The sequence below is a fragment of the Mus musculus genome, chromosome 7 (assembly GCF_000001635.26).
Source record: "Mus musculus strain C57BL/6J chromosome 7, GRCm38.p6 C57BL/6J".
Lineage (NCBI taxonomy): Eukaryota > Metazoa > Chordata > Mammalia > Rodentia > Muridae > Mus > Mus musculus.
In genome coordinates this window covers 132,067,998-132,094,953 of record NC_000073.6, presented here as the reverse complement: position 1 = coordinate 132,094,953, position 26,956 = coordinate 132,067,998, and the positions used below count along the sequence as shown (strand labels likewise).

At 44.4% G+C, this 26,956-nt stretch overlaps 1 protein-coding gene across 6 annotated transcripts in view; it reads left to right on the top strand.

Moving 5' to 3' along the window:
• The window catches only part of Cpxm2 (carboxypeptidase X 2 (M14 family)), a 122,079-nt gene that overhangs the window by 59,812 nt on the left and 35,311 nt on the right, over window positions 1–26,956 (top strand). For 4 of the 6 annotated variants that reach the window (XM_006508034.4, NM_018867.5, XM_006508033.4 and 1 more), the window contains 3 exons: window positions 14,833–14,917; window positions 16,031–16,181; window positions 24,049–24,137. In XM_006508034.4, the coding sequence (XP_006508097.1) occupies window positions 14,833–14,917; window positions 16,031–16,181; window positions 24,049–24,137 (325 nt within the window). Of the gene's footprint in view, window positions 1–6,061; window positions 6,368–14,832; window positions 14,918–16,030; window positions 16,182–24,048; window positions 24,138–26,956 lie in introns of those variants that run through there. The other 2 variants (XM_030242804.1, XM_006508036.3) reach the window with 2 other exon arrangements.

Below are 26,956 nucleotides of genomic sequence, written 5' to 3'. Positions count from 1 at the left end.
TAAAGTGAAAATCCCAATAAATCAATGGGTTCACATTTCACACAGGCTTCAACATTTGGCTGTACTGCGAATGTGGTGCAACCATTTGGCCTGGTGATTACAATTCTAGCAGAGAGAGGGTAAGAGGGAAGGGGGAGAGTGAAACGTGTGAACTCCTTTCCTAGCTACTGAGCGTGTCTACTGTAAACAAGATAGGACTTTCTGTTTTGTATTGTTTGCAGCAGCTGTGGAAGGCAGCTCTAGACCTCTTAGGATCAGCAGTTCTGCCCAAGGTTCTAATTCAGCGCTGGGCAGGATTTGGGCCCTGAGACAGCTGGAATGCGGCTCCACGGGGAGGGGAGGGGATGGGAAAGCTGCAGCCAGCTCCCTTGTGATTCCAATAATGAATTGGCTTCAAATGCTTCCTCTTCTCCAACTGAAGAAGATTTAGCCACGCTTTCCTCACTTGGATATAGTGGGGGCCGCCTAGCAAGGGTAACTTCTGAGGGCGAGGGGCTTCTCACAGGCCTGTGACGGAATGCTTGGGACCAGAGATACTTTAAAAAAAAAAATGTTCACACGTGCAACATGAGACATCTTGGGTGTAGAACTCAAGGCTAAATATGAAACCAGTTTGTTTCTTATGGCTTTTATACACAGAGGCTGATGGCGGTTTTATTCAGCATGTCTAGTGTGCCCGTATGCCACAGACTGTGACGCACCACGTAAGTTCAAGTGTGGAATTTCCCATTTATAGTGTCAAATAAGTGCTCAGAAAGCTTCAGAGATTTGGTTTCCAGATTGGGATGATCAACTTGATCTTGAATATCTTGACACATTTGTGATAGGATTTGGGTGGGGTGGGGGTCTATCCTGGAAAGATGGGCAAAAGAAACCAAGGCTGTGGGGCTCCAGTGTGGTGGACATCAAATGTGTGCCTGAGATCTTGCCAAGTAGCTCTTTGATTGGGGTTTAAGATACTTATATGTCCTCAAGTTATTCCTCTTCATAACACTTTGTTTAGGTTAGTTTTGGCTGCATGAAACTTTTGACTGTTTCACAGTTGATGTTACGTGTAGAGAGGCCGGTGCTGAAGACACTGTCCTCTCTGCTGAATCTCCCGACCCTTTGTTTATTATCAGTCCACCACAGTTGGGTGGATGAATGCCCGGGGCTCGGTTCTGCTTCACAAATCTGTGTCTGTCCCTCCTCCCATGCCACACAGTGCCTGGGTGTCTCCTTCTTTCCTTTCATATTTCCTGTTTGTTCTCTGATCCTGGGGGTTAAACCCAAAAACAACAACAATGATTTCTGCAATTATATAATGTTTGTAGTTGAGTAGATCAATTTGTCTCACTTTATCTGATTTCAAAGTTGTTATAGCTTATTTAGATCCTTTGCCTTTGTATATTAATTTTATAATAATCTTGTTTATACCTACAAAATCTTGTTATAGAGTAATCTTGCTTATATCCTACTGCAATTTTCACAGGATTATGTTAAACCTGTGTATTAATTTGTTGAGGGTTTACATCTTTGTGTCAAATCTTTCAATACAGGACCACACACTGTTTTTACACTAAAAGTATTTAGTTTCCTTCACCAAAGTTTTGTCAGGTTCAGCAAATGAGTCCTGTATGTCCTTTTAGATTCATACATAAATAACTAAATTTTTTTATTTTTATTTTTTTGAGGCCAGTATTTTATTGAGTTAGCAGAGATCTCATTTGGCTGCCAAAACAATGGGGCTGACATTGGCGTGCCTATAGCTGCTGTGCATGAATTAAGATGACTTTGACCTTATTAAGGATGTTTTTTTTTTTTTGCCCAACCCCTTCTTCCCTCTGATTTACACACATACAGTATGTCCACCTTTTCCTCTGATGAGCATGTGTGTGTGTGCGCGCACACACATACACACACACACACAGTATGTCCAGCTCTTTCCTTTGATGAACACATATACACTATGTCTACCTCTTTCCTCTGATAAATACACACAGTATGTTCAGAGTCTCTAGTGAGAAACCTACACAGAATCTGGCCAGTGGATTCTCCATATTATGAAATCTATTCTGAATTGCCAACATATGATTCTGGTCTAAAAGATGACAGTTTCTCTTGTGTCTGTGTCTGCCTCTCTGTCTCTCTCTGTCTCTCTGTCTCTGTCTCTGTCTCTCTCTCTCTCTCTCTCTCTGTATGTGTGTGTATATAATGGTCTGAGAATTGAACCCAGGTCCCTGTACATGTTAAGCAATGCTATACTGCTGAATTCTACCCAGAGTCTAGTTTTATTCCCCAAATCTCCATCCATCTTGGAAAATTAAAATAGGAACTGGCAAGTCTCTATTGGCCTGGGTCTATCCACTGAGACTGTAAAATGGCAGCCAATTGAATGCCTATGTGCCATTTGGACCTAGATGATGCCATTTAAAAAAAAAAAAGATGAGTGACAATTTGTGTGTGTGTGTGTGTTCCTATAGTTAGTTTATGTGCACCATAAATAATCTGTAGTTATGTATACAAGAGCCTGTAGGTCAGAAGACGGTGTCAGATACCTATAAGAGTTATAGGCAGTTGTGAACTCCCCAGTGTGTACTGGGAACCAAACCCAGGTCCTCTGTCCCAGTCCCATGTTTTATTACAGAACAATCTGGAGAAAATAACTAGTTTATGCTGAGCTACTGTCCCAGCAAGTGCTATTAACACTGTACCTTACAGTACCCCAGAGGTTAGAGTTTGTAAACCTCATGACAGACACTGTGTCTGCTAGAGATGTCATGATTAGCATAAGGGAACCCCCAGTTTGAGGCTGTTTCTTCTAGCCTTAGGGGGCCCTGATCTTTGCCAGAGCCCACTAAAGCCTACAAGCCCTGAGCTTTCGTATGTGTTCCCTCTCAGCTCTGCAGCATGGACTTCACTCCCTCAAAACCAACTTCCTTGCGTGCTTAGCAAGAAGCTTCCAACTTTGACCAAGTGGTTGCTTTCTAGGGGGACATTTTTATGCTATGCCAGCTTTGAACCAGGCCAAGGAATGGATGAGTCCACGGTTTTTCCCTAAGCATTTTTGAAAGTTAAAACCTCTGCTAAGTCACACAGAAGGTTATTGTTTCTCTCTCTCTTTTCAAATAGCCTGCTGATCCCCAGTTTTTCTTTCTAGTCTCTCTATAAAAACATCACATCAGTGCTGCCAGCCACTCCTCAGCTGGCAATGCTTCAGAGCTCAGGCAGGCCACGGAACGGAAAGCCACGTGCTTTCCGGTACTACTAAGAAAGTTCCATCGGCCTTCTCTCCAGAGCATTGCAGCAAAGAAATGTGGACTCTTAAAGGAGGAGGGAAAAGAAGTTCTGCTCTTCATCCTGGGCTCAATTGTTAAGTAAGATACAAACTGGTCTTGGTTCTTCTTGCGTGTGCCTGAAGAAAACAGCCTTAGAATGTGTAGCAAGATTGAAAATGTCAGAGATGAGATGGAAATGCAAAAGAGAGGGATGTAGGGGGTTATTTTTAATTAATGTATCACTTCATTGTTCAAACAGCCTAGAAACATCTCTGACCTTTAAAAATAGTCCCCATTTCAGGTCCTCTGGTCCCATTTCCTGGTCGCCTGGGCAACTACTGCAAACTGCTTAGCAGATATTTCTTGTGCTTGTTCCTTCCTTCCAATCTTCCTGCTGCCTCTCCTAAAGCTTTACAGGGAGGGACCTGAAGACAGTTGTTCCTGCAAACCTTTGGATTTTACTTCCTCAGTACAGTTTTCAGGACCTTGTCCATACTTTGTCCTAAATACTGTACATGGATGTCAAGGTGTCAGGAGCCTGAGTAGTCACATCAAATCCTGAGTAAAGTGTTGCAAGAAATATTTAAAAAACAAAAAACCAACAACAACAACAACAACAACAACAACAACAACAAACCACCAAGTTCCAGCGCTCCATTCAGCTACTCTTTGCTCGCCAACTCTGCTGCCTCCATGGTTAGACCCATACAGAGATGGATCACAGTCTTCCCAGCTCTGGTTCGCTGCCTCAGTGCCACCAGTACCCTCTCAGCTATAATCCCCCTGTGGTCTGCAGTCCCACCTTCCAGTAACCCAGTAGAACAAAACTCTAGAAACTTATAATTAACCCGTCAGATTTATATAGCAATAAATTCTCAATTCAGAAGAGGGCCAATTGATAATGGTACAAGCTGCTCACCTAGATCAGACAAGTTATCCCAATTATTCTATCCCTATTCATAACTACCTGTGATATTCATAACTACCTGTGGCTATTTAGAACCATGAGGGATCAGAATCTTCTTCCTGTCTTGTCCTCCATCTTGCTTCCTTCCCCCTCTCTCCTGGGAGGCTCTCCATCTCTGAAACTCTTAGCTCTGCCTCCCTTTACCCTGTCCAATCACAGGCCTCCTGCTGCACTAATATTTAAGTAGATTGGACAGGGAAAATCCTGCCACAGTAAAGAGCAAAGAGCAGTAACATAACCCCTGCATGCTTGTGCTTAGCGCACTCTCTCCCCTACCCCTGCTCTTATAAAGTTCACGATTTTCTGCCTATGTAAGGAATGGTATCAACCACAGTGGGCAAGTCTCTCCACCTCAATTAGCATCATAAAATTAATTCCTCATTGTCATTGCAGACCAATCTAATTGTTGAGACTTTTTCAGGTGATTCCAGATTGCCAACTTGGCAATTAAATCTAACTGTATGTATGTATGTATGTATGTATGGATGTGTATATATATATATATATATATATATATATATATATATATATATATACACATATGTATATATGTATGTACGCATATATCATATTTCTTGTATGTATCAGATTTCTTGCATTAATGTCTTCTTTGTGGCCTAAATATGAAATTGCTAACCAATTTCCCCCTAGTCACTTCTTGTCTGTTCATCATATCTCAGATCAAATACTGCCCTTCCAGAAAGCATCCTTTATGGCATTTCCCATTTTCAAGTGCTCCATGCCTTCTCCTTTAAACAGCATCACAAAAGCATTTCAATTACTGATTGAATAATTAATGATGTGGTCCCTGCCCTCCACTGGACTATGGTCTCATCGTTAAATTAGGTAAATGTACAGGAACATCTTGATGAAGCCTGTATTATCAAATATCCATTCTGCTATTCAGAATGTCATGGCCTCTGTGCTCTCAATTGGGATTGATTTGAGGGCCACTGGCCTAGGGCTTGGCTCCCTTCCTCCCCCTGATGTGGACAAGTATTTGATCCAGTGTCAATAAATGTGGCTTCTACCATAACACTGGCAAGGTCTGAGCTGCAGTTCATACTCTGTAAAAAACAGCTTTGGAGTTAGGCACAGGGGTTAGTGCCTCTAACCCCTCTAAGGAGGTGGAGGCAGGAGAATTCAAAGTTCTGCCATCCCCAGCTGCACAGTGAGTTCCAAGCCAGTTTGGTTACATGAAGCCCCAGTTCAAAGGAAAAAAAAAAGGAAAAAGAAGCAACACAGTTTCTGGTAAGCATACAAAACACATGAATGTTCATGGATATCCAAGCTTTTGAAAATAAATTGTCTCCAAATATATACATTATGTTCCCAGTAGCCATTGGCCATGCATGTCAATGCATGCTCAGTTAGTAACTGAGCCACGTTCTACAAACTGCATCGGCTCTCGCCTGCTTCCATTTTCTGCCTGTTCTTTTAGGTAAAAGTACAGGAACATCTCGACGAAGCCTGTAGAGTCCAATATCCACTCTGGTATTCAGAATGTCGTGGCCGCTGACAATTCTGTGCCTTAGTTTCTTTAATGATAAATTGGTGCTGACATCTTCTCTGGCCTTAAAATAGTCTTGAGCAGATCCAGCAGAGAATTCTACCTCATTATCTAAATTGCTTAGAGTGAGACAGGTCACTCTGTGCTATAGAAAGCTCTCCTATGCATTTAGCAGGTTTAGTGGCATTCTTGTCCCCTATTCACCAGGTCCATCCCCCCTCAAGTGTTGCACACTTCCCAGCCTCCACACTCACGTTGGTCTCTAGATGTCATCAGTTGTCCCTTGAGGAGCACGCCGCCCCCAGCAAAGCACCATTGCTGTGCATATAGTCAGGGTCTCTTTCCAGTTGAACGCAGTTGGCAGTACCTGCCCACACTCCTGCTGTCACAGAGGAAGCTGACATCCTGCACAGGATGGGAATGCACTCTCGTGGTCAGAAGAGCACACTGAACCTTGGGCTTGAACTTGAAAGAGTTTTTAGAAGTCTCCAGTGTCTGACATTACGACCTGTTGGTTCTTGCCAGTTGGGCTGACTCTGGGTAAAAAATAGACCATGCCTCTTCCAGGAACCCAGCTTCTGACTGTGTGAAGGAGCCAACTGTTTTGAGAAATACCAGGAAATTTTAATCACGGTAAGTGGATCATGAAGGCAGGCCCTGATTTGTCAGGTGAGGATGAATTTTGCAGTGTTTATTTGAACTCTAATGTTCTCTTTAAGAGAGAGGCTGGGGGATGTGATGGGGTGGGGAGGGTGGAGTGACCTAGTTTTTCCCTGGCTGTGGTTTCTTAGCTGAGACTTAAGCTTTCTATTTAGTAACTGGATTTAGGGAACTATTGCTTTATCCTGTCGTGGCCAGGCTGGCAAGATGTGTCGAGAACTCAGGCCTGTGCCAGGAGACAGAAGGTTCTGGAGTGGTGGCAAGTGAAACCAGAGTTGGAGTGAAGGTCCTGTGGTAGCAGATGTCTACCACATCCTCGTCCCCAGAATCCAGGAGATGTTGCTGTAGTAGTTACTTTTGTCTTTGCCACGATGAAATGCCTGACAGAAACTCCTTAAGAACCTGAGGGTTTCTTATGGTCTGAAGTTCCAGAGCATCTGCGCCTTGGTGGGGAAGGTACGGATGCAGGATTGTGAGGCAGCATCCACCGTGAGGAAACCGAGAGATGAATGCTGCTCGCTGCTTCTTTTTACTCAGTCCAGGACCACAGCTAATGAAATAAGTTACCCAGAATTAGGGTGAGCTTTCCTACTTCAGTTAACGCAGTCTAGAAACTTCCTCTCAGACATGCCTAGAGGTTTGTTTTCTTGGTGATTTGAGAGTCCACCAAATTGACAGGCAATACTTGTGACAAAAGGGATTTTCGTGAGAAAACGAATTTAAGAACCATGAGTGGAGAAGTGTCCCGTCCCGTCCCGTGTCCCCCACCCCACCCCACCCCCGTCTCCACCCCCCACCCCCCCCACCCCCGTATCCAGCTGAATCCCATCTTACTGACGAAGAGTCCTCTTCAGCTGTGAAAGGTGGGAGTTGTGGCTCCTTACCGACCATGGTCAGAGATACTATGTTGCTGGTTTTAATGAGGAGAAAAAGGGGCCACCTGCTAAGGGATTCAGAAAGCCGGTGGAAGCTGGGAAAGAAATGGATAGATGCCCCTTGGGATCAGAAGGACTGGAGGAGGAGACACGTGGCTTCAGTGCAGAGGTAGCAGGAGTCTAATCTCCTATTCATCAGAGCTCTGAGATAAATCTGTGTTGTTTTAAGCTTCTGTGTCCCGGGGTAATTGTTACAGTAGCTGTAGGGAGCTCACTGAGCTCTCGTAGGTCTTTATAGGTGATAGCAAACAAGTAGAAATCCTAAGTTGGACTAGCAGAAGCAAGCATGGCGGAACAGACACTGCTTTCTTGTTTTACACGTTAACTCTGGTTCTACAAGATCTGAGCACGTGCAGAGCCATGTTTGTTCCAGACATTACGCTCGGAGGCTTACAATTCTGATCAGAAAGTTACATGTGGGATCACTTGGAAGGACTAACATTCTGCTTCTTATAACACCATGATCCACATGTGTATATTCCAGTTTGTTCTTTCATGGAAAAAAGTGAATATAAGAATTTATAAGAGCAAGTTTGTCTCTCATGCCCTTAAGGAGCAGAGTTGAGGCCAAGTGTACATACATATTTCCTTCTCTGATCTTTCTGCGCAACTCTGAGGTAGAGCACTGTGGCCTGCTCTCAGGCAGTACTGAAACCTTCCAGAAAGCACTGCAATAATAATAATAAAGGGAGTGAGAGACCAGGCTTCTCTGATTCTCTTGGTTCTCCCAAGACATCACCATTTTAATGGGAGCAACATCTACTTCCTAATTTGCACCCTTACCTCCAGCTTTAGTGGGAGATTGCTGCCTTGGTTGGTGAGCCTCAGAATGTTGTGAATGCTTGGCCAGGGGCCGTAGGGCAGCCTAACAACTCCATCCTTACCTCTTGCTCCTCACCAGCTTCCAAGAGCATCAGCTTGGACAGGATATTGCCACCTTTATAATAAGTTCTTAGTTGAAGCTACATGTAGCGAACCTGGCTTTCTCTGTGTTGTTCTACCTCTTTAGACCTCTGATCAGACTCAAGACTGTTGATAATGGCTTGGCTGCTTTGCCCATGTGGGTCCAGAGCCCCCAGCCTCATTCAGGCTTAGCAAGTGCCACACCAGGTCATTGCTCTGGTTAAGTTACCAGTAGGATATTCTTAGCTGGGTATAGAAGCCTTTTCTTGAAGTACACTAAGTATTCAGGGAGCCAAAAGGCTGGGAGAGAGGGGGCAGCTGGCTTTTCTGCTGGAATGCCTGAGTGTCTCTCCCATGAGCTTCTCTCTCTCTCTCTCTCTCTCTCTCTCTCTCTTCTCCCTAGAAAGCCCCTGCCTCTCCAGCTACATGTTGTCAACTAGAACTCTCATGAGTTCCTGAGGATTCTGACTCAGGACTGAAGCTGCCTTGTTCTCAAATCTAGATTCTCAGAGAAGAATGTTTTGTTCTAGTTTGGGACAAATGTTCACTGTCTTGGACAGTCAACTATGATTGGCATAGTTTTCTTTCTTTCTTTCTTTCTTTCTTTCTTTCTTTCTTCCTTCCTTCCTCCCTCTCTCTCTCTCTCTCTCTCTCTCCTTCCTTCCTTCTCTCTCTCTCCTTCTCTCTCTCTCTCTCTTTCTTTCTTTCTTTCTTTCTACCCCAGAGCTGAGGACCGAATCCAGGGCCTTGCACTTGCTAGGCAAGTGCTCTACCACTGAGCTAAATCCCCAACCCTGGCATGTCTTTTCAAGAACCCATCTTCAGAATGTTTGTCCTTGTCCAAGGAGTATGGTCACCCTACCTTAAATACTTGCAACGAAGGTGATCATGCGGAAGGGATAGCTCAAAAAAGGATAGAGATGACCACTCAGAATTTCCATACTCCTTCCATTAAAGAGCATTTTTTTCTGAGGCCACTCTTAATTTTTGTATGTCTTTGGATAATTGACATTCTCATCTGAAGTACTGAACACAATTGATTGAGTCTGTGAAATTTTCATTAGGATCTAAGTTTTATGCTTATTTTATATGTTTCTGTAAGTTCTGATAACTAAATTGAGATGATACATCAGCGTCTCCTGGTGTTTGGAGAAAGGCGGATAACTGTCAAATGACTGAGGAATGATGATTGTGGATTTAAGATGGAAGCGTTTTTGGCTGAGAACTGCTTCTTTACAATGCCTCATAATATTGTAGAAATAATTAAATTGGTCTCTTGATAGAAACGTACTTATGTCTATATGAGCTTGTGTGTTGGTATAGGTGTGTCTACCTGTATGACACATTAGTAGATATGTATACTTATCTTAGGCCAATCCTAGCACACAGAAAATACTTTGTAAGTATTGGTGTTAGGTTCATTAATATTGCTGAGCTCCCATTTTCTAATCTTTCAGTAAGTCTTTAGTCACAAAATTATAACTTATATGTATTTTCCAAGGGTAGAATGTTTAAGTTTATCTGAAGTTATTCTGCTTCTCTTTTTAATTTCTCTCTCTCTCTCTCTCTTTCTGTGTGTGTGTGTGTGTCTGTATGAGAGGGAGACAGAGAGAGAGAGAGAGAGAGAGAGAGAGACAGAGAGAGAGACAGAGAGAGAGAGAGACAGAGAAAGGGCACAATGACTTGGGAGGCCAGAAGAAGGCATCCGATTCTCCATAGCTGGAGTTGCAGGTGGTTGTGAGCTACTTGATGTGTGTGCTGGGAACTGAACTCCGGTTTCCCTTAAGAACAGCATGGATTCTTAATGGCTGAGTCATCTCTCTCTCTAACCCTTTTTATTCTGTTTCTTGGCTTACCACGTGTTCTTTCATGTTCCTTTTTAAAGTTGTTTTTAAGTGAAAGGAGATAGCAAGTTCCTTTTTTATTGTCTAAGAATGCCTTTATTTTGTACTCGTTCTTGAAATATGATGATTTTCCTGTTGATACTGTTCTCTTAATCCATTAAACACAGTGATCTCATGGTTTTAATACTGTTCTGGAGCAGTATGCTGTCAATTTATTTTCATTCATTTGTCCTTTTTTTTTTTTCAACTTCCCGACTGCTTGTATATGATCTTTGATACTTTACAGGTTGACTATGTGTAGGTGGTGTGGGAAACAATGATCCTCCCTTCATAATAAAAGTACTCTCAGAAAGTCAGGGTAGCAAAGGCCACACAGATTTATTTTTAGTCCTACAAAAGCCAAGCACCAGCCTGGGTTAAAGGCAAAAATGGCTGGTGCATGGACTTGGCTTATAGCCGTGTTTTTTATATTTCCTAATTTCATTTTTCCACTCCCTGAATTCCCAATTCCTTGTTGGCTGAGTTCTTCAGGGAGGTACAACCTTGCTGGTGTCTAGAATTGCCTCCTCCTCCCCAAACTCTCCATCCTGTTGGTTCAGGACACAAGGCCACATCTAATGTATATCTTAGGGTTTGAGATATCCCCCCCCCCCTTTTCTGATACATGTAGCAGACTGCCTGTAGCGTTTTCACAATGGGACAGCTGAGAGTACCTATACCAGCAGAAGCCAGCTACCAGGTAGGGAGGAGATGGTCCTGGTGCCTCCTGCTTATCACAATTCATTAATGATCTGTAAATAGACCTACGCAGAAAATAAACCGTAATGACTTACTTCTTAGAGTAGAAATGAATTTATTTTTATTGATTATTGTGCCATTTATTGTTCCCCTCGAGTCTGTGGAGTCAGAGTTTACCTGTTCTAGACAGATTCTCTCTGTCCTCCCCCTCCCCCCAAGTACTGTTTTCCCTTTCTTCGGTTTGGTCTCTCTATGGAACTCTGATGAGGAACATGTTCTTTCAAAGCTGTCTTCTCCTTTGGTTTTCTATCTCCTGGTTTTTTAGTGCTGTGTTCCTAGTAACTTTTTAACTTTGTGACTATTTGTTAATTCTCCCTTTGGCAGTTTCTAGTGGAACTTTCAGTTTATCTGCGTATTTAATTTCAATGGCGTTTTTGTTTGTAAAAGCTGTGCATGTTCTTTACATCTAGTTGCTTATTTTGTACTAACCTGTTTCCTTTTGGTGTTTTTTATTTCATATTCGGTTTTTTAAAAAATATGTCATATATAAAAGTGGCTATAAATAGGAGTTCCATACCCAGAGTTTTGAGTCTAATGTTCTATAACCTTGACCTCCTGGTGCATCTGTATAGTTCAGAATAATAACACCTATGCCATTTGGTTGTCATGAAGAAAAATGAGTTAATATTTGCAAGGTGCTTAGGAAGGTATCTGTCGGGTGTAGATAAACAACCTTAGAATTGGCTCCTCCACTAGAGAATCGTACTTTGGGTTTTGACTTTTTCACAGGCAAGTGACAGTGTGTGGTGTGACACTCTGTCACCACAGCTGACTGTAGCAGTGAGTGAGCCATGCCTGTCAATCACACATGCTCAAGTAACTGCAAGACGACAGTGTGATGTGGTGTTAAGATCTGATGCTCAGTAGGTTAGGCAGATGCATACACTTTCAGCTTATGGTATAGTCAACTCATCGTGGGTTTCACTAGGGCACAGCCCTACTTGAAGTTGAGGAAGAAGGATTTGTATTTAGCAAACGACAGCCCCAAGCTCCCAAATTCTCCTGGGCCTAAATTTGTTGCATTCTAATTCTGGTACCTCTTTCTCACGGAGAGTATTTTCTAGGTGACTAATGGGGCTTTTATTTTCTAGGTGACTAATGGGGCTTTAGAATCATCCTTACTGACTCCCTGTAACCTAAAGAAACTTCCAAGGCCCTAAGAGAAAGACTAGTCTACAGAGACAATTGTGGCACCTCTGCTGGGAGCCAAGTAGGCTCCTCTGAACTGAACTATTTCCAGGGTCTTGGGGGTGGGGAGGTTTCAAGTTCAACATCCCTAGCTTTTGGTGTTCCATCCTTTCCTCTCATTATATGTATTTCCTTAAAAACAATGTGGGCCCGTTAATTTATACAATACTTAATTTTTTTTCTTTCAGCTCTTATTCCCCCTCCCCCGCCCCCCAGATCCCTGCAGCTTTCTCTTATTTACTTATTTGCAAACTCACTGGTAACATAAAACCTTTGTTTATCTTATGGTGACCAGAATCGGACTAACTTGTGGGGAAGACTCTACAGTAGAATGTTACAATATGTTTCAACTCCCTCCTCTGTGGAAACTTCCTCCTTTTGAAAACCTGATCAGAAAGAAGGCTGTGTTGACGGAAAGTGAGTTAGTGTCTTCCAGGTTATTTTGTGTTATTTATATTTACAAATGAGGGAGCTGCCAGAGCCCAGGAGGGTCAGCCCAGCCTCTGCCTTTTCCTGTGGTCTAGAGGTCTCTGACCCCAGCTCTTCTTTGCTTGGACTGCATAGCTTTGAGTCAAGCTCGAATGTCAAGGTTGTTTGGTGATGTGGAATAATCCCTCTGAAGGAAGCAGAAATAAACCACAAAAGCGGTGTGCTTATCAAGCCATCCCTGAAGATTAGGAGATCAGGAAACCAGGACTTTGCAGCTTCAGTCTTCCATAAGGCTGACTTATAATGGATGTGCCTGGCACAAAGGAAAAAAAAAAGTGCATCGCTTTATGTCAGGTGTGGACTATGCTTTCTCACTCACCTGCCATGCATCCTCCATTTGGCTGATCCAGAAGGCATCTTCTTTCTTCCCTCTATTCCCTGCTCATAGCATACTCTATCACACTCTTGAACATTCTGTTCACCTCTCTGTCTTCCTTGTTAACCTTCAAAACCCTTGAATGAAAGGATCATGTGTAGTTTAGCTGTGCACCCTCAGAGATTGGGATACTTCTATTAGAGTAGCTAAAAGGTCTGGGAGTATGTGCTACAATCCATATGGCTTTAGTCTTTATACTGCTCTGTGTGCAAATTTAATTAGTCAGCAAGTAAGTTGAAATAAGAGTGGCATGTAATGGAATAGCTGTAAGAATTCTTGATATTTAAAATAGCAGATAAGCAGAAGGTAGCCCGGCCATGTGACTTTAGCTAAGTTAGCATCTCTTCCCAGGATAGGCTGGGAGAGGGGAATTTAGATCCCAGAGGAAAATGTGGCAATCTCTGCCCTGGCTGAGGAAAACTGGATGGGCTGTTGGTGGTATAGTCAGACAGAGTCTTGACATAGTTTAGAAAGACATAGGCAGTAAATTGGCAAACTTTACAAGAGACTGAATATGGGGGGGGGGGGGTGTTGAGAGGTGGGATGGGGTGGGGTGATGTGTGTGTGTGTCTGGGAGTTGGGGGGGTTGGTGGTTGTGGATGGGATGTGCGCATGGTTATCAGGAGTGACTGCTGTTGTTTGATGAATGACAGTGGCTCTGCTAGACCACCATGTTGTAGTGCCTTCTGCCAACAAGAATGTGCTTGCTGGGTAAGTGCTTTACCACCAAATCACACACAATCCCAGTGCATTGGATACTTTTTATTTTAGGACAGGGTCTCACTAATGTGCCCAGGCTGGCCTGAAACATTCAGTTCTTCCACGTCCTGCCTCTTGAGGAGCTAGGGTTACAGGAGCGGACAGTAGGCCTAACCTCTCTTCTCTGGAGAACTTACTAAATTTCCTTTCTGCCTCCATCCTGTTGGTGTTCTTTGACTGAGAGTTTCCTAAATTCATTCCTTTTGTCTCACTAGGACAGAGCTCTGCCTCCATAGCCTGCCTTGCTGGCTTGGGTAGGAATTATCAGCTTGGGAAGCAGTCAACAGGCAAAAAGTGGTTGCTGTCAGAAATGATTGAAATATAGAGCAGAGTGCTGTTTGGGGTGAGGGTAATTTTATCGGCAGATGTGAGTTATTGTTCAGGGGTTTCCCAACAGGCCTTGCTTTCTGTTGTCTTATCTTGTGTTCCTGGGTGTTCCAGGGTGGAGTACTTGGAATGACCGATTCTTAGCACTCTGCCCAGGAATGAGTCCATATTACCCTTTACCTATTGCAAAAAAAAGAAACTTCTCTGACCATGGTTGAGAGCATCAGAAACTAATGGGCCAAAGTGTAAATATGTAGGAAGCTGTCTGACAGCATGGCAAACAACAGTCATGAGTTCCTCCCCAACCATGGGCTTATGACCTGGTTTATAGTGCAAGGCATGGGTGCTGTCCTATAGAGGAGGTCTCAGATGTAATAGAAAGCAGTGGTTAGCCACATAAACAGTCTTGCCACTACCACACTGGAAGGTCCATTTTGCCTGACAAGTTAGCATGTATGGTCCAGTGCTGGATAAGGCCACTGCTGTCTTTCTCCTTCAGTGGCATGGATAGCATCTTGTGGCACTATGAAAACTAGCCAGCATAGAAGAACTTTCCCAGTAGGTTCAAGATTGGTTTCTCTATGTTTTACAATTAAAGTGTGTGGTATCGCCACAGTAGTATCTTATTATCTAGTTGTAATGAGCAGCCAAGAGCAATGACACAAAAGAATCTATATTGTCCTCCAGAACCTCCCTGGGAATCAGGACTTGAACCAGTCCTGGAGAAAACATACCCATCCTTATGTCCACACATCAAGTGAAAAGGGTGAGCATTTTAAAGCATGTGACCCCCGTGATGGTTTTTTTTCCCCCTCACAGGAGTGACTGGGTGACATCCTATAAAGTCATGGTGAGCAATGACAGCCACACATGGGTTACTGTGAAGAATGGATCTGGCGACATGGTGAGTCCCCTCTTCCCTCTCTACCCATGCCATTGGTACCTGGCCATGGGACTTTGTCCTTCCCTGGGGAGGTTTACTAATTTTGTGTAAACTCAAACCAACCAGGAGGGTCTGATGAATAATGATCACCTTTTCATATGCTGAAGTTGGGACCTTAAACGGCCCACAGCTTGGGTTGATGCATCTGCAAGATTCAGAATTCTATATTCACTCTGTCTTAGTTAGGGTTTTATTGCTGTGAAGAGACACCATGACCATGATGACTCTTATAAAGGAAAATATTTATTTGGGGCTGGCTTACAGTTTAGGTTTGGTCATGGTGGGGAACCATGGAGTTGTGCAGGCAGACATGGTGCTGGAGGAGCTGAGAGTTCTACATCTTGATCCTCGGGCAGCAGCAGAGAGGTGACTTAAGCTTCTGAGACCTCAAAGCCCACCCCCACAGTGACACACTTCCTCCAAGGCCACACCTCTTAATAATGAGTTATGGGAGCCATTCCTACTCAAACCAGCACATATTTCAACGGAAGTACTTTTGAGATGTAGTCTCTGGTCTGGTTTTCAAGTTAGCACACTGCAGCTGGGGACCCTTGCAGCTGTAATTCACGAGAGCCCCAGCTTTTCTAGCCACCTTGCACAATTAGCTTCAGTGTGTGGCTTTTGCTACTCTCAAATTCAGATTCTCAAGTGCTATTTCCAGTGTAGCATCCAGCATCTTATCCACTGACTGCAGCCCCCTCCTTCTACCTTCTGGCTTATTCTTACATCGACAGTCCTGTTTGCACTAGCAAAAGAGAGCCAGCTGCTCTTCTACCTATGAAACTCACTGCTGGTCTACTTCCTTGTAATAGCCTGAGATATAGAGTTTTTGTTTTTGTTTTTGTTTTTGTTTTTTTGTTTTTTTGTTGTTTTTTTTTTTTTGCCGTCATGATAGGCTGAGAGATACAGGGCTTCCTGGGGCAGAGTACAGGGGTGATGTCTTCCTTTTACCTTCATTCCCAGCATGCATAAGTACTGCTTGATAGGACCCCAAGGAATGAGTGAATTGCTGGCTGTCTTGCCTTTGAGAATGAAGATCTTAAAAAGCCTCCTCTTTCCCTTGAGCATCAATAGATATTTGAAGGAAACAGTGAGAAGGAGATTCCTGTGCTCAATGAGCTGCCAGTCCCCATGGTGGCCCGCTACATTCGCATAAACCCTCAGTCCTGGTTTGATAACGGGAGCATCTGCATGAGGATGGAGATCTTGGGCTGCCCACTGCCGGGTGAGTTTGCCCCCTGCACTTCCTGCAAAGCTGTTTCCTAATGAGAGGCAGCTGCCTCCCAAAGATAAATCAAAATAAGCTGAGCCACCACCGTTTCCCCGTATCCACTGTTAACCTACAGGTTATTCAAAAAAGAAAAGGAAAACAACTTTTCATAATCCCAATTTGGAAACATGAATGTTGGTGGCACTGAGTGTCTTGCCAAGTGTGGTTTTTTGCCTGTTGTAATTTTAAGATGATGTTTATGTATGTCAAGGTTGACGAATCACTCGGGGCTGTCTCTCAGAAGTGAGAAAAAAAAAGCATCTAGCTGTCAGCTAGGAATGTAACTTAGTGGGGAAGGATATGCAAATGTTCAGTTCTCAGCGCTATAGGAAATGTTTGCCCTCAAGACATGTAGCTGTTCTCAGCATGCTTACTGCATTGAGTGCAGAGGTAGGGCAGGAGGTGGAAGAAACTTGACCATGAACATTTGAGAGGCTGTCTGGGGCACTTCCCTTGGATGCCTGTCTTCACTGAATGCTTGCTAGCTCCTTCTATTCTTATGGCCTGATAGTCATGTGATGTGGCATTTGGGTCTAACTTCTGCATACAAGTGGGAATTCCCATGCACCTTCTAATGCTGCCAGTGTCTGCTTCCGAAAGGTTCGATAGGCTGGCTTTTCAGAAGGTATTGGCTTATGTCACTGTAGACCCATGAGAAGGGCTTCTTCCTCCTCACCAGACAGCGCTAGGAAAGCAGCTGGCCCCAAACCTACTACCCCTTAGCATCTGTCAGAGCCTGCAGGAATGTCACATTCTTGTCTTCCCCCAGCCAAGGTTATCAGGAGCAGGACCAGAAGCATGGTTCACCTCACCCAGATTTCTCCCGAGTCTACTCACTCTCAGCCTCATAGAATAAGCTGGAGCATCATGGGCTGTGGGTCCCCAGGCCTGCTCAGCACTGCCAAGGACAAGTCCACCACCAGCTCTGCTGCTGTTTCGGTAGTCACCCCAGCTCTGCCACGAGCTTCCTTTGCTGTGCTTTCAAAGCATGTTTAATGTCACATGACTGTTTCTCTTGCAGTCCTGTAATATGCATAAGCTGGCTTTGCCAACTGTAGGTTTTTAGATCATGTACCCACCATGGCTGAGAAAGTCAGCTCTGTCTGTCCACATAATGACTCTCATAGCAGACACACACACATACACACACACAAATTTGTGATTTACACGTGTTTGTACTTACTAGCTTGCAATTTTCTTTTCATATCACAAAATTATTGGGACCTGTCCTGGTTATCTTTGACAGCCAATCAGAGCCACCAGAAAAGAGTGTTCACTTTGAGGTTACCCAGGTGAAGTTGGCCTGTTTTCTTGCTTGTTAACTGATGTAGGAGGGCCTTGCCCACTGTGGGCAGCACCATTCCCTAAGCTGCATAAGAAAGCTAACTAAGCACTCTCTTCCTCCAAAGAGTGAGGAAACATGCTACAGCCCTACATCTAGCCTGCTGCTATACAGAGATGTCTGGGCTCATGGTGCTTAGGATATGAATGGTATACCTTGGAGAGCTAAGATAGCATTCTAGGAAGGGGAGGAGCTATGTCTAACAAATCTTGGTCAGCATCTGTAAGGAGGATCTGTCTTCTTTCCTCCCATCCAGGACCCTTGCTTAGCACTCCCCCACTTTTTTCTGCAAAAGGTGGGGCCATGGCTTTCCTCTGTGGGCAAGAATTCAGGTGTCATTAGGAAAAGGTACAGGGCACCTTGTGTGAGTACCATGAAGTAATTATTTCTGTTAGGTTATTTTTGGTGACCATTTGAAACACAGAGATGGATGAACTGTGAACTCTGGGTAGTTTTAGGTATGGACATAGCAGGGTTCTGGTTTCTACCTGACAAATACATAGGCTCATTTTTAAAAGGCAAATTTATCTTTAAAAGGTTTTTAAATATAAATCTATACACAGGCATTGATAGATAGATAGATAGATAGATAGAAAATAGACATGTATGAAAAGGAGGGTTGTACATACCCCAGTAGGCACAGTCTTCTGAATTTTAATGTTTTAACAATAGCTATTTATGTAATTTTGGTGGCTTCTGGTATTACACTGGTCACAAGATTTGAGCCATTAAAAAGAATATTTTAGTATACGAAATTTTTTGAATTTTGTTGAAGAAGATATTTGTCATTTATGTCATAGGAAAGGAGATCTGCTTCCTGCACTTGATTCATTAAATCATGTGACCAGCTATCTTGATCTGCTTGAAACCAGACAGAACAGTCCTAGGAAAAGCAGCACTGACTCTCCACTTGCTGTATAGAATGTGGCTGGTGGCACAGAGTCTTTTTTTTGCAGGTGGTTGTTTTTTTCATTGATATCAAAAAATTCAGAAGCTAGATATGGTAGCACCTGCCCATGATCCCAGTGCTCCAGAGACTGAGGTGGAAGGATTACCATAGAATTAAAGCCAACCTGGTCTATGTAGTAAATTCTAGGACAGCCTAAGTTATAGAGAGAGACTTTGTTTTAAATTAACAAAACAAAGTAAAACAAAAAGAATTTAAGAATGGACACAGAAGGGCCCTTGGAGACAATTTGTTAGCTCTAGAAAGAAGAACACCCTGACATCATGCTCAAGGTGTTGGGGAAGGAGGGGAATAGGAAGTCACTCTTAATAGAACACAGGTGAAAGCTACACCTTGGAGAACTAAGATAGCACTCTAGGAAGGGGGAGGAGCTATGCACGTAGGACCTTTGTTCTTTGTAGCTTTTACTGAAGGTAGTGTAAAATGGTTCTTGTCTCAGGATCTGTAAGCCTTGGGTGTGACAGCAATGCTCCACCCTTTGGAGCCTATCAAGGGGTGTGTGTGTGTGTGTGTGTGTGTGTGTGTGTGTGTCTGTGTGTGTGTGTATGTCTGTGTGTGTGTGTGTGTTTGACTTCAGAGTCCTCCAGAGGAGAATGCTGTGTGTGCTCATCTGTTATTCTCTGTCCCATAGAGACAGAGTCTAGCTCTGGTCCTGGAGTGAGGTTGGTAGCAGGCAAGCCTCAGTGACCCTAAGGAGAGGAAATATTCAACTTTCATATTATTTGGCTTCATCTTGTCTGCCCATCAACTAAGACTTGTTCTGTGTCTTAGAATTCTGGAAGGAATGATAACTAACTACTGTCACCCACAGCAAGTGTAAGCTACTTACTGTTGCTAGCTTACATGTTAGCTTTGTTTAAAGCCCCTGTGTTGGTTGCCTTTAACTTTAGGAGTAGTTATAGGTAGCCTGTTCCTCTTTCTTACCCCCTAGGGCTAGTGCTGGCTCATTTAAATCAAATTATGGAAGACTAGTTCATGAACAGGAATAGCAAGCTACTTAGAGATCTTTATTACAGCATTTTAAATCTGGGCATTGGGGTCTGCATCTCATTAAGGGGTAGTTGACTCTTCACTTTTTTATCTCATCCACTAGAGAGTCCATTTTTTTTTCCATTTTGGCTTCAATTTGTCCCTTTCTTAGGACATAAAACAAAATGTTCTCTTTAGAGAAGGAAGGGTCTTGTCTCAACGGAATCCACCATGAGAGGTACCTGGTAACCACTTGTATAAAAGGGTCAATGACCTCTGACCATGCCATGAGTAAAGGGCATTGTGTACCAGGGAGTAAATGATCCACTGATAACTGGAGAGATGCTCAGCTGTTGAGAGTACGGACTGCTCTTCCAGAGGTCGTGAGTTCAATTCCCTGCAACCACATGGTGGCTCACAACCATCTGTAATGGAATCCAATGACCTCTTCTGGTGTGTGTGAAGACAGCCATGTGTACGCATATGCATTAAATAAATAAATAAAAATAAATAAATAAATAAATCTTTTTTAAAAATGACCACTGATAACACACATTGCCCCAGAGGTATGTGAATACTGACCTTCACATATCCCCAGCAGTGCCAGGGTAGCAGATGTCTACAGAGTCCTCCCCTTCTCTTCCTTCTTGCCTAGTATCCCTGTGAGACCACACAACAGACATGGTGACTCAGGCAGCAGAATTAGTAGGCTGGTATGTCGAGAACAGAAGGTTGGACTAAGTTAATGAAGTGAGTAGGCTGGATGAAGGATTTTAGGTGCTGTGCCTGGAGTTTTCTCTCCCTGTAGGTAAGGAGTCCCCCCCAGGAATCACTGGGTTTTAGTACAAAGGATCTTGAAAATTAACCACGTGGAACGAGGCAGGAAGCTGGCTTGCCAGAACTCCATCTGTGGCAATAAAGGCACAGAGATGGAATCAGCCAGTCAGGACTTCTGCTTCAAATGCCGGAAGTCTTACTCAGATTCACGTAAGAAGAAAAACTTGGCTGACAAATGAAAATTGCAGGGGTGGGTGTGATGGGCTTTAGGCAGGGGTGCAGCTAATATCTCAGGGCCTTCTTGCTGTGGTCAGGAAAGTCTTGGAGCCTCTTGCAGACTAACAGGTTGTCACCAGCACTCCAGTTCTTGCCATCTATGTGACCCCAGAAGAAAGAGACATTCCTACAAGCTCTGATGTCATTAGAGTAATTAGGATCAGAACCTGGGCCCTGATAGCCCTTATGAGCTAGACTTAGAAACCCATGCTTATTGCTCCTGTTAAAGAGACAAGGCACAGTATAACGCAGAGAGAGGCGATCTAGTGTGGTCTCCTGGAAAAAAAACAGTGAGGTGCAGTGAACCCCCAAGCCCATCTTATGGGTCCTGACTTGAGGTTTAGGTTTAAATAGAGGGCAGGACTTATACATAACTTTGAACATTTATGGTCATGGTGCATCATTGTCTAAAATCCAGTCTCTGGTGCAAGGTGCTCTGAACTGGGTGCTCCTCTTGGGAGGAGAGTGCCTCCTCTGGCCATCACAGGGCTTCCACCTTGTTCCTTTCCTAGCTTGAGATTCTTGGAGAGAATTCAGTTCCTTGAGGACCATTGTTACAATGTTCTGACAGCCAAAGGGAGGACCACTCTTTTCGAAGATCTTGGTCCCAGTGGGGATGGCTGAACTGAGAGTGTGACTTTTGTCCCAAGATCATCTCTAAGCTAGTGACTAGCTGAGCTTGCTAATGGGTTCACAGCCTGGGCCTGGGTCACAGGCTTGCACCGGAGCACATGGGGCAAGCCACTCTGAATCACATGAAATAGGTGCCAGTGGGAGAAAGGGACTCTTGGAACATAAGGAAGCCAGGGAGAGCAGCAGATGGCTGATAGCCAATCTGAGCTCAATTCTTAATTTTAAAACTGAGAGATGAACTCTTTAGAAATTCTCAATACACACACACACACACACACACACACACACACACAGAGAGAGAGAGAGAGAGAGAGAGAGAGAGAGAGAGAGAGGAAGAAGTATTTATTTAATATGGAAGACTCAGCATCATGAAAGATATTGGTATATTGATACAGTTCTACATCTTGTCCTGGATCTTTCAATATACTGTCTAGTTTCCAGGGAGAAAGGAAGGAAGGAAGGAAGGAAGGAAGGAAGGAAGGAAGGAAGGAAGGAAGGAAAGAAGGAAGGAAGGAAGGAAGGAAGGAAGGAAGGAAGGAAGGAAGGAAAGAAGGAAGGAAGGAAGGAAGGAAGGAAGGAAGGAAGGAAGGAAGAAAGGAAGGAAGGAAGGAAGGAAGGAAATTTCCTAAACGAGAAATTTTTTGTACGTAGAGCTCTGAACTTTTTCTTTAACTCCTTTTCACAGTCTTGAAGGCATAGCTGGTGTTTGAGAAAAAGGGGGCTTTCAAATCCTCTGGAAAGACACCCCTGAGGCAGAGGGTGAGTGTTAAATATCTCTTAGAAGATAGCATGTTGAACTCAGTGTCACTAAAGGGCAAACCCAAAAACAATTGTTCCCTCTCACCTTGGCTTTGGAACCCATGGACCTGGAAACCTCTTTCCAAAGGCACGGGCAGCCCATGAGAAATAAATGGGGCCTTGGCAGAGCCCAGATGGCCTTGGCTTTCTTGCCTGGAAGAAATGTCTATCTTCCTTCTGCAAACTACTGCCTTCCATGACAGTTACTGACAGTATTGCTAGAACTCTCATGAAGATGTAATGCTACCTGAGTCTCATGTGACTCCTAATTTGTCGTACTTGGCTTCAGTTTCCAAGGCTAAAGCCTTTTGTTAGGGGCGCCAAAGGGCTAGCTGCTGAGGGTGCTGATCCCTCCTTCCTGCCTCGGTGACGTAGTCATGGCATGGTGCTTCTCATGCAGAGAGTCATCTGGGATTGGTTATGGTGTGGAATCTGATTTGGCAGGGCTGAGGTCTATTAGGTGGCCGGTGCTCCTAGTCTGGGGACGTTGCTCTCTGCATTGCCCCTACTTTTGGAATGGGCCTTTGAGCCACTTGTGTGGAGACCAAGCTGTTGTAGCCTTCTGAAGCTCTGGGTGTTCTCTGTGTGGGGTCAGGGTGGGGGCTCTGTTCTGACTGAGACTTGGTGACTGAATCCTCTAGCGGGAAATGTCAGCTTAATGACCAAGGGCTGTGGACCCCTGCCATCCTTCCTCAGATGAGGACATGGACGTCAGGGCAGACTCAAAGTCCCTTCTTGTCAGTCTTGTTCATACCCTTCCTCCTCCTTGCCCTCTTTCCTCTGTGTGGTCTTTCTTTTGGAATAATATACGCAACAAATAGAAATTAAAAAGAAAAGTCAGGTTAAATGAAAAGGGGCCAGGGAGAGCAATCGGTGCTCCCTGAGCCAGAGGCCCTGTCCTCAGGATTACCTCTGTTATTACACTCTGTCATACCTCTGAGGCTGCTGTGTCAGTAAGACTTTTATCTCTATGACAAAATACTTGTCATAAACAACTTATAAGGAGGGAAGATCAATTTTGGATCAAGCACCAGAGGTTTCTGGAACACTGTTCTTGGCTCCATTGACTGGGCCTATGGTGAGATGGAACACCACAGCTATGGAAACACGTGATGGAGAATTCCCTTCACCACACAGTAGGCAGGAAGGAGAGAGAGAGAGAGAGAGAGAGAGAGAGAGAGAGAGAGAGAGAGAGAGAGAGAGAAAGAGAGAGAGAGAGGGAGGAGGGGGGTCTGAACCACATGCAACCTTCAAAGGCACCCCCCAGTTTCTATATCTATGCCATACCTACTAGATATTCTACTACATCTTAAAATATGTCACTAGCTAGGGATGTGAGGCTATAAGGACATTTCATATGGAAACTACGGCTGGTGCTTCTGGTTCTAAGTGTCATAGAAGGATTGGCTTCAAGGTTGGCTGACCAGGAGCTTCTGCTGTCATTGTGCCTCTGTGTCCTGCTGGTCACCAAGGTTGTACTGGGACCAGTTCTTTCATGGTCAGGTGACCACCACAGCAAGAGGGCAGTTTATCAGCATCGTTTGTCACTGTCTATTCCTCTGTGCCAAAGAGCTTTGCCTCTGCTGGCACAGTCAGGGCAACTGGGTGCTGTGATAGGTTTGGCCTGCTCCTGTGACTAGGCAGGGGGGGGGGGGGGCTAATGTCTCCTAGTATAGCAGTGTGGTTTTGAACTTCCTAACTATTTATTTAGTACTGACAGTGGACTAGGCACACAGGCTATCTCTTCTACATATCTCTCTTCTACTGCTCACTGTAAGCCAACAAATAGGTGAAAAAAGTAAGGCACAGACTGTTTAAGTGGCTCGTCCAAGGTCATGCAGCACTAAATAGAGATCTAGGCGCAGGCCTTGTGACTGTACACTCTTAATCACCACACAGCTCCAGCTCCCACATGCTTCCTGGTGACTTGGCTCCCTTGCCTCTGAGCCAAATGTTAGAAGTTCAGCTTTCTGTCTCAACTGTCACCACACACACAAGCCTCTGAGCAGGGATGTCATGACTGACTGTGAGTGAATTCCAAACCATCTTTCTCTCCCTAGATCCTAATAACTATTATCACCGACGTAATGAGATGACCACCACGGATGACCTGGATTTTAAGCACCACAACTATAAGGAAATGCGCCAGGTAAGACCAGAGTATGGGAATTCGATATGACTTTTAAAGAGAACATCAGGGCATGAACTGATAAGCACTATGTATGATCCCTCTGGGCAGCCAAACGGAGCCTCCTCTGCTAGGAAATGGCTGAAATGGGGCTTAAAACTAGATGTTTGGCATTGAAGTCTTTAGTCCCTAAAGCTTTTGTGTGTCAGCTGGGTCACTGACTGAAGGAAGTTAATGACTGTGGACTTGAGGGTGAGAGGGTGCTCATGGTAAAACAGGAGGCTTTCTCATGGTTCTGCATGCTTCCACAATTAACCTCCATTAATGTCTTCAGTGCTTTTAAAAGCCCAGGACAGTAGGGACTGTAATTACCTTCTCTTATCAATGGGGAAACTGAGTCACTGTGGTATTGTATAGCACTCTTACCTCTTGCCACAATATTCAGATTTTTAGCTTAATCTTGGTTGTCCACTAGAGTAACCTAGAAATTTTTTTATTGGTTATTTTATTTATTTACACTTCAAATGTTGTCCCCCTTCCCAGTTTCCCCTTCAAAAGCCCCTCATCCCACCCCCCTTGCTTTGCCCCTATGACAGTGCTTCCCCACCCATCCACCCATTCCCTTCTCACCTCTCTAGCATCCTCTTAAACTGAGGTATATAGCCTCCACAGGACCAAGGTCTTCCCCTCCCATTGATGCTAGATATGGCAGTTCTCTGCTATATATGTAGCTGGAGCCATGTATTCTCTTTGGTTAGTGGTTTAGACCCTGGGAGCTTTGCTGTGTGTGTGTGGGGGGGGGAGCCAGTTAGTTGATATTGTTGTTCTTCCTATGGGGTTGCAATTTCCCTTCACCTCCTTCAGTTCTTCCCCTAACTCCTCCATTGGGGTCCCTGGGCTCAGTTGGATGGTTGGCTGTGAGCATCCACATCTGTATTGTTCAGGTGCTGGCAAAGCCTCTCAGGGGACAGCTATACCAGGCTCCCATCAGCAAACATTTCTTGGCATTAGCAATAGTGTTGGGGTTTGGTGTCTGCAGATGGGATGAATCCCTAGGTGGGGTGGTCTCTAGATGGCATTTCCTTCACTCTCTGCTCCATGTTTTTGTCCCTGCATTTCCTTTTGAGATGGTTATGTGGCCCCATCCCTCGATTGGGGGCTGTGCCTATCTCCTGGAGACGGTCTACTCAGGTTCTATCTCCCCTTTGTTGGGTGTTTTGGCTAATGTCATCCCTATTGGGTCCTGGAAACCTCTTGCTTCCCTGGCATCTGGGCTTTACTAGTGGCTACCCCCAGCTCCCCAATCCACCACTGCTACATATTTCTGTTCAATTTCCTGGCCCTCTGTACTTCTCTCCTGTCTCTTCCCATACCTGATCCTGCACCCCCCCCCTTTCCCTCTTCCTCCTCTCTCCTTCCAAGGTCCTTTCTTCCCTCTACATCCTGTGATTATTTTGTTCCCCCTTCTAAGTAGGATGGGAGCATCCACACTTTGGTCTTTCTTCTTCTTAAGCTTCACATGGTCTGTGAGTTGCATCATGACATGTGTGACCTGGAAGATTTATAAAATATCTATATGTGAGCCACCTCAGACACAGTGAAGTGGAAATCTTAGTGGAAGTGTTCAAGAAGTTGTCCCATGCTTCTCTACAGCCAGGCCTCAGAACCCATGATTGGCATTGTTAGGAATCTGAGTCCAGGTAGCAGGAATTGGTGATCAAGTATGGTTTTCTCAGACTGACCCTGAGTCTCAGTAACTCTGAGCTGTGTCAGCCTGTGTGTGCTGGCTACAACACACCCCTAAGAAGGCCAAAGGGCCAGCAGCACCTGAACTCGGTTCATTGTCTCAGAAGCCCCGGGCCTCATTCACACCCAGTTATGTGCATTGCGTGTTTCCTGGGTAGACAAAAGTCTGTTCCCCTCAGATAAAGTACCAACGACAGAGTTTGTTTTCACTGACATCCAACTTGCTAAAGCAAAGAGTTTATTAGGCTTCCGTACAAATTATGAGTTAGGGGTTACTTACAGGAATGTAGGTGATATTAAAGCAGCTGCTTCAACAGGAAGCTTCAGCCCAGAATGAATGACAATTTCTTCATAGCTGTGGAGGCAGGGTCCTCCAACAGCTTCACTTAACCTTCTGCTTTCTGTATAACCCGGTACCTTCAAGACAGGGCCACATGCAGTTAGAATAAAATTACACTCACCTGACAGGGAGGCACAGGAAGAAATGGCTGGGCTCTCAGAGAACAGTCCAATGGCCCTGCTCCTTCCTCCTATGAGGGGAGGTCAACGGTCCATGGGCTGGAACTTGAGGGTCTCTGACAAGTAATCATAGCTGCTCTGTTGAAGACAATGGTGGCTGGTAATGCTCAGAAGACAGCGGTCTACAACAGTGTGCTGGAAAGTATGTGACTAAAGATGATATGCAGAAATAACCTCAGGATTACATTGGCAAGTAAGGACTCACCAAAGACTAGTTAATGTCCCTCAGAGGGAGGTCTTGTGGGCTGACAGACAGAGCCAGCTGCCCAGAACAAAGGCTGGAGGTGTTTCTGAGATCAGTTATCAGGCTGACCTTCAGTTCCATGGAATGAGCATGCCTGGCTTGTGCCACTGTCATTTAACTTGAGATACGCACGGCTTCCAGACACCTGTCAGCACAGACATAGAAGTGGGATGTGCTAAAGAACTCCTCTTACTGTCTTGCTCTTCAAAAACAGAGATAATGTGCTTGGACGTGAGGTTGGTGACTCATGCCTGCTGCTCCACTTTCTCGGGGTATTTTTATGGCTCTGCCCACCATTCTGTCTTCAGGAGCCCTGGTGGGTTAACATAGC